The following is a 12,051-nucleotide window of genomic DNA, read 5'->3' as shown; positions in this document are numbered from 1 at the left end:
AAGAAAGCTACATTTGAAAGAAAATACCAAAGTCCTACTTAAATTACAGTTCATTACAACAGATGATTCACATTCTCCAAGCCCACTTTGTATAATACGTGGCGACTGACTATCCAACGAAGCCATGAACGCTTCAAAACTGCTTCGCCACAAGGAGACCAAGCACCCTGCATTAAAAGACAAGCCTTTGGAGTTTTTCAAAAGAAAAAAAAAATGTGAACACGAAGAACGAGCAATTATTGAAGGCCACCACTTCATCAAACGTGTCTGCACGGAGAGCATCATTCTTAGCGGCTAACCGCATTGCTAAAGTAAAGAACCCCTTTACTATTGGTGAAGAGTTGATCCTGCCTGCTGTAAAGGACACTTGTCGTGAAATTTTAGAAGCTGCAGTTCAAAAGGTGGCACATGTTCCTCTTTCAGCTAGCACCATAACTAGATAAACTGATGAAACAGCAGAAGATATTGAGGCACAACTGTTAGAGAGGATTCATGAGTCACTATGGCACGCAATCCAGGCTGATGAATCTACTGATGTTGACGACAAGGCAACAGTGCTTGTTTTGTGTGATATGTTTTTCAGGAGGATGTGCATGAAGATACATTATGTGCACTTCTGCTGCCAACCGACACCACAGCTACAGAACTATTCAAGTCTTTGAATGATTACATATCAGGAAAACTGAATTGGTCATTTTTTGTCAGATGGAGAAACTGCCATGACTGGACAGCTTTCTCGTTTCACTACTCGGATCAAACAAGTCGCTTCTGAATGTGAGTCTACACACTGTGTCATCCACAGAGAAATGCTGGCTACCCGAAAAATGTCACCTGAACTTAACGTTTTGCAGGATGTGATTAAGATGATCAACCACTTTAAAATACATGCCCTTAACTCATGTCTGCGCAGCTCTGTGAGGAGATGGACGCAGAGCACACACGTCTCCTCTTATACACAGAAGTGAGATGGCTTTCCAAAGGTAGATCACTGGCCAGAGGTTTTGAGTTACGAGAGCTGCCCCAGAGATTTCTTTTAGAAAAACAGTTACCAGTGCCAGCACATTTCAGTGACACAGAATGGTTCACAAAACTTGCTTACTCAACAACTGTATTCAAGTTGGCATATAAAGTGGCTGCATTCAAAGCCAAACTGGAATTATGAGAGCAATGAGTAAACATTGGGATTTTTGACATGTTTCAAACATTAGCAGAGATTCTGAAAGAGATTGAGCCAAGGCCTTCTTTGTCCCAGCTGCTGCATGTTCACCTATCTCAGCTTTCAAAAGAATCTGAGCATTACTTCCCAACCACAAAAGACCTCTGAACTGGGGAGGAATGGATCCAAGACCCATTTATGAATAAGCCAGGTGAATCAACTTTGTGCTATAAGAGGTTCAACTGCTTGAGCTTGCATATGACGGTAGCCTTAAAAGTATGAGACAACTTCAAGTCTCCATACATTCTGTACTAAAGTCAAGGTGGAATATCCTGAGATTAACACAAAAGCACTAAAAAGACTGCTTTCATTTCCAATACCCCATCTTTGTGAAGCAGTTTTCTGCAGTGACAGCAACCAAAACGAGATTACAGAGTAGATTGGACATAAGCAACACACTTCGGGTGTCACTGTCTCCCATTACCCTCAGATGAGACTGTCTAATTGCAGGAAAACAAGCTCAGGGCTCCCACTGATTCTGTGTTATGGTGAGTTGTATAATTATTTCATTACGTATTACAATGTCATATGAAGTACACACTAAGTATAATGCACTTAAATTATCCTAAAACCATGCCCACTCCCACTGGTCCATGAAAAAAATGTCCTCCATGAAACTGGTTCCTGGTGCCAAAAAGGTTGGGGACTGCTGCTTTAAAACACTGAAGCCTGTCTTTTGTTTGTGTTCCCTAGAAAACATAGAAAAGGTATAGTTGGTAGTGGCTTCTAGCCATAAATTCTAATAAGGACTTTTAAAACTTGAGAAAGTCATTTAAACTCTTTGAGCCTATTTTCTAATTACTGATCTATATCATTATGATAACAGAAGTAATTAGGAACAAAGCACAAAATAAATGGATTAATTCAATTAAAATGTACAGTCCATAATTATCATAGCTGAAGAGAAAAATATAAGAATGCTACTTTCTTTAATAAGTGTCTTTCAAGTCATCATTTGGATCATAAACCAGTACAAACATTAAATAATTTGTGTTTCGAAGAGCAATTAGAAGTATTTTATCTTGCAACATATAAATATTTCTTTGTATTCGTCTCTATTCAAATATTTAATATAATCTTAATATCAAAATAAAAGACAAAAAACAAAACCCAAGAGTATTAACAGTGACTTAATAGTCATCAATATTTACCTGATTGTTTTTAATTAGAAATGTTTTTACCAAATTTAGAACTAACCCCACAACATAAATCTGGTATAAATAAAATATATGCTCTAATTTAAAATAATCTACTACAGGAAAACTTACATAAATAAAACAAATTTATTCTTTGCTCTATAAATGGATTAAAAGTATTGAAATAATCTGCAAACTCTTAGAATACATGGAAAGATTGACTCTTTCCCAAACATAACCAGCACCAACAATATATCTGAATGATATAATGCCCTTAAAGATCCTCTAAAGTGAATTCTGAGACAAGTCTGTTTAGGTACATTATTTTAATTAATGAAAATATGTTGATTTGTACCAATTAGAAAGTTCTAGATTGATTTTCCATGGTACTAGAAAGTAACCTCAACACTTTAAGTATCGTGCCTGGTGAGAACAATGGAAGTAGGTTTTGACAGTGTTCCTTGGTTAGGGTTGGAGGCAAATGTGCTCAGCAGCAACGAGGAAGAATAGTGGGTCTACACTAACAGCTTTTCTGGGCAGAGTCTTATGGTATTCAGAATGAAGGGACAGGAAGCGGCCATGAGTTCAAAGTAACGACATGCTGTCTTTTCCGGGGGCTGTGTAGAATTATTCAATATGAGGAAATGAACAGGACTGCTGCAGACATTCTCACACTAGTTAAGGAGACAGGTAGGAAGTAAACTATAGCGAAACACCCACTCCTCAGTCTGGGGTAAGGTCCGGAGCCTACTGGAGAGCAGAGAAAGGCTGCAGAAAAGAGGTACTGCTGAAATTAAATCTTTTCCCAGATGACAGATTGGTCCTACTAAGTTGGAAGACCTGGTTTTAGATTCTATTGACATTGGGCAAGCCATCTGTTTTTCAGCTCTAGCTTCTTTCTTTAGAACAAGGTTTGGCAAACTACAGCCCACAGCCAAATCCTGCCTACTGCCTGTTTTAATAAATCAAATTTATTGGAATCTTTCAGCCATGACTTTCAGTCACCACATACTGTAGAGGGCTGCTTTTGCAATATGATGGTAGATGTGACTACTTGTGACAAGAGACTGATATGGCCTGCAAAGCTGAAAATCTGGGTCTTTACAGAAAAAGTATATCTAAAAGTTTCTTAAACCACTTACTGGTTTAGGAAAAAAAAAAAAAAACTACAAATACTTTTCCAAATATAATATTCTAGAATTTTATTAATGCTATTGTATTAGTTTTAAGTACATTTACAGTATGTGTATTTCCTGTTGTGAGACCCTTGCATATGCAATGTGCAGCAGTACTATGAGACAGATTTGATACGATGTGGAGCCTAATATATGTCATAAAATGAACAGCAGTGGTTTTTGGTTTTATCTTCACTTTTAGGATATATCTCTGGTCATGTTCAGGCAACGACAGTTCTATGTATTACTACATTTATTCATACTTTAACTAAAACTATCCTAAGAAAAAATGACCAACAAAATCCATCTCTACTTATTAAAACCATTCATTCATCTAATTAAAGATGAATGTTTCACACAGGCACTATGCTAGGTAGTGGAAAGAAAAAGTGAGTAAGACAAAATCCCTGCCCACAAGTCTAATTTGGGAGGCATAAAATTAAAGGAAGAGGTAAAAAATAAAAATGATTTTCCAACTCTGAGGAGTTCCCCACAAGAATTTATACACTGATGTTCACAGGAACACTAGTCATAAGAGCTAAGAAGTGGAAACACTGCAAATGTCCATCAGCTGATGAAAAAGTAAACAAAATGTGGCATATCCATACAATGGAATAATATTCAGCAGTAAACAGAATGAAAAACTGACACATTACAACATGGATAAACTCTGAAAACATTATGCTGAGTGAAAAAAGCCAGGTCACATATTGTATGACTCCATTTATAGGAAATGTCTGGAACAGGTAAATCTATAGAGACAGAAAGTAGTTTAGTGGTAGTCTGGTGCTGGCAGGAGAGGGGAATGAGGAGTTACTGCTAACAGGCACGGGGTTTCTTTTTTGTAGTGATAAAAATGTTCTAAAATTGATGTGGGGATGTTTGCACAACTCTGTGAATATAATAAAAAGTAGAGCATTGGACGCTTTAAATTGATGGATTGCAGGGTATGTGAATTATATCTTAATAAGCAAAAATTTAAAAAAATAAAATAAAAACCTCTTCTGCACTAGAGACTATGGAACTGGAGAACTCTAGCAACATGAGTACCACGACTTCTCTTTTATGCTCTTAAATTGCCTGAGGTTTAATGAATGAAGGTAGTTTGACCAAAATTGGAAAAAAAAATCAGTGTGATGAATGCTAAGAGAGGGGCACAAAAGTGCCTTAGGCAGCAGAGAGGAAGGAACATCTAATTCTTTTTGAGGACAGTAAGGAGAAGGTTCAGGGAAGGCTCTAAAAGAGAAATGATGCATAAGCCACATCTCTAATAAGTCCTCCAGATGGACAAGGGAGAAAAGATAAACTCATAAGGAGCAAAAGGCACAAAGGTCTGGTGGTGTAAAATCTGAACACTTCAAGGCTCATTTCAATCTCCACTTGCTCCAAGAGGCTTTTTCAGATTCCCTCCAAACTGAGGTGTGTTCTTTTGCTTTCAACTCTAGAGCAACTTTAAAAACAGATCTCACATCTACCACTTTTGTCTTATGCCATAATTCTTTATATAGAGCATTCGTCAGACAATCCCTTTGAATTCAGGAACTGGGTCTGTCCTCTTCTTGTATAACCTGTGGCACTCAGGAGTGTGTGCCTTGAAAAAAAGATAAGTGCTCACGAATAGTAAATCTATATTAAATACAAATATTTCCTTGATTCAATGTTCAAATCATTCTGATAACTAAAAAATATTAAATTACATGTGACCTTCATATCTAAGCATCTGAGCATAAAGAACACAATGTAATAAAATACCCCAAGGTTTTACCTATTGCCCTGCTTGCCACTATTTGACCTAAAAGTATGCCATCAATATCTCACAGAAAGCATCAGATCTAAAGAAAGTTTACGAATTCAATGGATATTTTAAAACTGGAATTGTTAACAAAACAGCAAAATATAAGTACTGATCTTCACAACAATTCTGTTATCATAAAGGTAAGCTGCCGTTCACCCATACCTGAATAAACTTCCTTCTAAAAGCTCCAAGGCCTGGGGCCTTAGGGTCTCCCAAGGCTGCATACATTCTTTCATACATCTTTTCAATATTTTTTTTATTGATAGGGTTTTTTGCTAATTCCGCTTTGATATCGTCAGTCCAATCCTATTGCAAAAAACAAAACAAAAAAACAGAAAAATCAAGCTAGATTATAAGTAGGTTATATCTAAAGCCTAGGTTTATGTGTTAGAAAATGTAATATTACCTTAAAGAGCATTTCAGGATTAGAAAGCTGTTCTAGGGCATTAATAAAATCTTGAATCACTCCTCCTTGATCCAACTTAATTTTAATCCTACAAAAAAATTACCAAGTTTAGGTAATCAAAACATCTTCCATAGATCAAGGCCTATAATTTATAATCATTTATGTTTATATATAATAACCAGTTACACAGTCTAGGGAAGGAGCAATTTAAAAATTATATGCAATTCTGGGAAAATATGGCAGAGTGAGAGACGTCCTCGGATCTCTCCCCTTGAAACAACAATAAGCTGAACATCTAAAACTCAACAAAAAACACCCAAACTGCACATCAGAACGTCTGAGCCTGGGATCTGCGTATAAGAGCTACCACAGGTCAGAACCCCGGGTGTCGAGAGCTGGACAGGGAGTAATAAAGAAGCTGCCTCTGGCAGCCCCCGGAGCTCCCTGCAGGAGGAGGCGGAAGGGTGAAGGTGCAGCGGCTTCCCTGATCAGCCCTGCCTGGAAGTGCCAGGACTTTTCTACGCAGCTGGCAGCAGGGCTCAGTTATCAGGGCAGAAATCAGAGAGCGGAACTGGACAGCAGATAAACAACAGTTGATTTCTACCGGCCCCAGCTAAAAAACCAAAGCTGAGCTGCAGCCCTCAACACTCAACCCAGAGTGCCTCCCGCCCATACCCTCTGAGGCCGATCACCACGGAGCATCAGGGGAATCTGAGCAAAAGCCGCAGAGACTGAAACTACCTCTCTCAGCCTCTGGAACGCCCTGCAGGAGAAGGAAGAGGAGAGAAAGCACGGCAACTTCCTTGAACAGCCCTGCCTGGAAGCGCAGGGATTTTTCTAAACAGCTGGCAGCAAGGCTCAGTCATCAGGACAGAAAACAGAGAAATGGGACGGGACCACAGCGAAACAACAGTTGATTTCTACCGGCCCCAGTTGCAAAACTGAGGCTGAGCCGCAGCCCCTAACTCCCAACCCAGAGGGCGCCTCCCCCCATACTCTCTGAGACTGAGCACCGCAGAGCCCAAGGGGAATTGAGCAAACGCTACCAAAACTGTTGCTAACACTGACAGGGACGGAAACTGAGAGTAGCAAGTGTGATTAAAATCTACAAGAAAATAAAATACATTAGGCTTTATATAAAGCAGGGATCCAAGAGTTTTAGACGCCACCTACTGGAAACCAAAAGAAAAGCGCTTTCTTTACAGTGGGCTAAGGAGACACCTTTATAAATCTTTCTGGAAAAACAACAGAATACACTTCCATTAATGCCCAGGCACAGAAATAGTCCATTAAAACACCATGAACAACCAAGGTGACAAGGCGTCTCTGAAATAAAGAGAAAAATCTCCAGAAAATGAGCTTACAAACATAGAAATGTGTGACTTGAGTGAGAGAATTCAAGATGGTACTCCTGAAAAAACTCAGTGAGTTCCAAAACAAGTCATATTGACAATTTCAGAAACTGCAAAAACAGCTAGATGAGCAGAGCAAGGAGACTAAAACCCTCAAAAAGAACCAGATAGAACTTATGGAGATAAAAAACACAATGCAAGAGCTGAAAAATGAAATAGTAAGCTAGGGAAATAGAGTTGACCAAATGGAGGAAAGGATCAGTGATATCGAAGACAGAAATCTAAAAATAAATCAGAACGAAGAAGAGAGAAACCGAAGAATGAAAAATAATAACAGAGAAATTCAAAAACTAGCTGATACCACCAGGAGAGGAAACATAAGAATAATGGGCATTATCAAAGACAAGGAAAAGGAGCAGGGACTAGAAAGCATTTTCAGACAAACAGTGGACAAGAATTTCCCAAATCTAAGGAATGAGCTAGAACTTGGAATTCAAGAAGTCAAAGAACATCCAATTATCTCAACCCAAAAAGGCCTTCACCAAGACACACTGTCTTAAAGTTATCAAAAACCAATGACAAAGATAGATTTCTCAGGGCAGCCAGGGAAAAGAAAATGGCAACGTATAAAGGAAAACCCATTAGGTTATCATGGGACTTCTCAGCACAAACCTTACGAGCCACAAAGGAATGGAATCAAATATTTAAACTAGTAAGTGAAAGGAAATATGAGCCTAGAATAATGTATCCACCTAAGCTCTCCTTTAGATACGAAGGAGAAATTAAGACCTTTTCAGACATACAAAAATTGAGGGAATTCTCCACTACAAGGCCTGCACTACAGGAAATTCTGAAAGGGGTCAGCTCACCTAAAACAAAATAACAACAACAACAAAATACATAATTAGGAGTAAAGTGACTATCAGGCAAATAAAAGCATAGGAACACAACCCTTACTAAGAACAGGGCAGTATGAGCTTAAACGATAAGAAGAGAATTGCTATAGCAAGACAGTAATGAACGTTCAGCACACATAGAAACAAACTGAGATGACAATCACTGAAAAGGGGAAGATTCAAAGATCCAAATTCGCAAAAGGGAAAGGAGATAAGGCACACACAGAAGAAAATAGATGACTGTATATATATAACTATCGTTTTCATATTTGTAATGGTAACTACACACCATAAGAGTCAGAATTGAAGTATATAACATAAAACAAGAAGAACCAGAGGCAAAATTCACAAAAGTCAACCAAAATAAAGAAACAAAAACACAAGGACAAGGAAGCAATGGAAACACTGAGCTACCAGAAAGCAAAAGATAAAATGGCTATAAGACCTCATATTTCAATGATCACCCTAAATGTAAATGGACTGAAACTCATCAATGAAACGGCACAGAGTTACAGAATGGATCAAAAAACAAAACCCAATCATAAGCTGCCTTCAGGAGACACATCTCAGCTCCAAACACAAATATAGACTCAAAGTGAAAGGGTGGAAAATGATATTTCAAGCAAATGGCATTCAGAGAAAAGCGGGAGTACCGGTACTAATATCAGATGAAACAGAATTCAAAATAAAAAAGGTCAAGAAAGATACTAAGGGACATTTCATAATGATAAAGGGAATCATGCACCAAGAAGATATAACACTTATTAATATCTATGCTCCCAATCAGGGAGCCCAGAAATATGTAAAGCAGTTACTAACAGAGCTAAAGGGAGAAACAGACCAAAACACTATCATAGTAGGAGACCTAAATACCCCGCTGTTGGATATGGGCAGATCATCCAAACAGAAAATCAATAAGGGAATCACATCCTTAAATGACACATTAGACCAACTGGAGATAACTAACATATACAGAGCCTTCTATCCCAAAACAGCTGCTTAAACATTCTTCTCTAGTGCACATGGAACATTCTCAAGAATCAACCACATACTGGGACAAAGAAATAGCCTCAATAAATGTCAGAGGGTTGAAATCATATCAACCGTATTCTCTGATCATAATACTTTGAAACTAGAGAACAATTGCAAAAAGAAATCAGGAAGAACCACGAATACATGGAGATTAAACGACATATTACTGAAGAATAACTGGGTCAGAGAAGAAATATAAACAGAGATCAAGAGATACATACAAACAAATGATAATGATAGTACAACATATCAAAACTTTTGGGACAAGGCAAAAGCGGTAGTAAGAGGAAAATTCATATCATTACAGGCCTATCTCCAAGGACAATCCCAAATAAACAACCTAATGCTCATCTTAAAAAATTAGGAAAGGAAGAACAAATGAGGCCTAAAGTCAGCAGAAGGAAGGAAATAATCAAAATTAGAGCAGAAATAAATGGAATTGAAAACAAAGAAAAAACATTAGAAAACATAAATACAACAAAGAGCTGGTTCTTTGAGAAGGTTCATAAAATTGACAAACCTCTGGCTAGACTCACTGAAGAAAAAAGAAAAAGGACACAAACAAAATCAGGGATGAAAGAGGAAATTACGACTGACATCGCAGAAATACAAAGGATCATGCAAGAATACTATAAAAAATTATGTAACACCAAATTTAATAACCTAGAAGAAATGGACCAGTACTTAGAAAAACTACAATCTTCCTAGACTGAATCAAGAAGATCTGGAAAATCTAAATAGACTGATTAGCAGTATGGAAATTGAAACAATCATCAAAAACCTACCAAAAAGTAAAGTCCAGGACCAGATGGCTTCATCAGTGAATTCTACCAAACATTTAAATAAGATTGAATATCTATTGTCCTCAAACTCTTCTAAAAATCAAAAAGGAGGCAATACTTCCAAACTCATTTTATGAGGCCTATATTACTCTGATACCAAAACCTGGTAAAGATGACGCAAAAAAAGAAAACTACAGACCAAAATCTCTCATGAACACAGATGCAAAAATTCTAAGTAAGATACTAGAGAACCAAATACAGCAACATATTAAAAATATTATAATTATACATCATGATCAAGTGGGCTTCATCCCAGGGGTACAGGGATAGTTCAACATATGCAAACTGATTAATGTGATACATCACATAAACAAATTAAAAAATAAGAATCATATGATCATATCAATAGATGCAGAAAAAGCCTGCGACAAGATATAGCATCCATTTATGATCAAAACACTTAACAAAATTGGTATAGAAGGAGAGTACCTTAATATAATAAAGGTCATATATGACAACCCCTCAGGCAACATTATACTTAATGGTGAAAAACTAAAAATGTTCCCTCAAAGATCAGGAAGAAGGCCAGGCTGTCCACTATTGCCACTGTTATTTAATATAACATCAGAGATCCTAGCGAGTGCAATCAGGTAAGAGAAAGATATAACACAAATACAGTAAAGTCTCTGGATACAAAATCAACGTTCCAAAATCCATAGCGTTCCTATACTTTAATAATGAAGTGTCAGAAAAGAAGTGGTAAAAAACAATTCCTTTTGCAATTGCAAGAAAAAGAATAAAATACCTAGAAATAAATTTAACAAAACATGTGAAGGACCTATAATGAAAACGACAAGACCCTAGTAAAAGAATTGAAGAAGATACAAAGATATGGAAAGATATTCCGTGTTCTTGGATTGGAAGAATCAACATAGTTAAAATGACCACATTACGTAAAGCATTATACAGATTTAATGCAATCCCCATCAAAATCTCATTGGCATTTTTTAAAGCAATAGAACAAAAAATAATCAGACTTGTATGGAAGCACAAAAGACCCTAAATTGTCAAAGCCATCCTGGGCAAAAAGAACGAGGCTGGAGGCATCACTCTGCCTGACTTCAAATTATACTACAAAGCAACAGTAATGAAAACGGCATAGTATTGGCAGCAAAACAGACACATGGACCAGCGGAACAGAATCGAGAGTCCAGAAGTAAACACATATTGGTTCGGGCTAATAATTTTCAACAAAAAAGCCAAAAACATACAGTGGAGAAAGGAAAGCCTCTCCAATAAATAGTGCTGGGAAAACTGAAAGGCTACCTGTAAAAGAATGAAACTAGACTATTATCTATCACCACACACCAAAATTAACTCAAAATAGATTAAGGACCTGACTATAAGACCTGAAATAATAAAATGCATAGAAGAAAACACAAGAACGAAACTCAAGTACCTTGGACTTAAAGAGGATTTTAGGAATTCGACCTCAAAGGCAAGGAAAGTAAAAGCAAAAATAAATGTATGGGACCACATCAAACTAAAAAGCTTCTGCTCAGCAAAGATAAAGTGAAAGATAAAGTGAAAACCATCTCAATGGAAAAATATATTTGTCAACAAGATAAAGTGAAAACCATCTCAATGGAAAAATATATTTGTAAGCAACGCTTCCGATAAGGACCTAATATACAAAATATACAAAGAACTCATACGACTCAATAACAAAAAACCAAACGATCCAATCAAAAAATGTGCAGAGGACTTGAACAGACATTTCTCCCTAGAGCACATACAAATGGCCAACAAATAGATAAAAAGATGTTCAACATCGCTAGCTATTAGGGAAATGCAAATCAAAATCACAATGAAATACCATCTCACACCTGTTAGAATAGCTATAATCAACAGGACAAGTAATAACAATGTTGGAGAGGATGTGGAGAAAAAGGAACCCTCATACACTGCTGGTGGGACTGCAAATTGATACAGCCACTATGGAAAACAGTATGGAGGTTCCTCAAAAAACTAAGAATGCATCTACCATATGATCCAGCAATCCCTCTACTGGGTATTTACCCCAAAGACTTGAAAACCCATATCCAAAAAGATATTTGCACATCGATGTTCATAGCAGGATTATACACAGTGGCCAGGACATGGAAGCAACAGAAGTGTCCCACGATAGGTGACTGGATAAAGAAGATGTGGCACAGATATACAATAGAATATTACTCAGTCATAAGAAGAGATGAAATACT

The 12,051-nt window shown here is 37.2% G+C and overlaps 1 protein-coding gene across 7 annotated transcripts in view; it reads right to left on the bottom strand.

Moving 5' to 3' along the window:
- Window positions 1-12,051, bottom strand: part of PRKDC (protein kinase, DNA-activated, catalytic polypeptide) — a 192,933-nt gene that overhangs the window by 10,583 nt on the left and 170,299 nt on the right. For all 7 annotated transcript variants that reach the window (XM_023526089.1, XM_011385363.2, XM_011385365.2 and 4 more), the window contains 2 exons: window positions 5,729-5,816; window positions 5,485-5,628 (listed from right to left, as the gene is read on the bottom strand). In XM_023526089.1, the coding sequence (XP_023381857.1) occupies window positions 5,485-5,628; window positions 5,729-5,816 (232 nt within the window). The remainder of the gene's footprint in view (window positions 1-5,484; window positions 5,629-5,728; window positions 5,817-12,051) is intronic.

The sequence above is a fragment of the Pteropus vampyrus genome, unplaced genomic scaffold (genome assembly GCF_000151845.1).
Source record: "Pteropus vampyrus isolate Shadow unplaced genomic scaffold, Pvam_2.0 Scaffold702, whole genome shotgun sequence".
NCBI lineage: Eukaryota > Metazoa > Chordata > Mammalia > Chiroptera > Pteropodidae > Pteropus > Pteropus vampyrus.
Note: the sequence above shows the minus strand (reverse complement) of the source record. Positions and strands in the feature narration are given on the sequence as shown.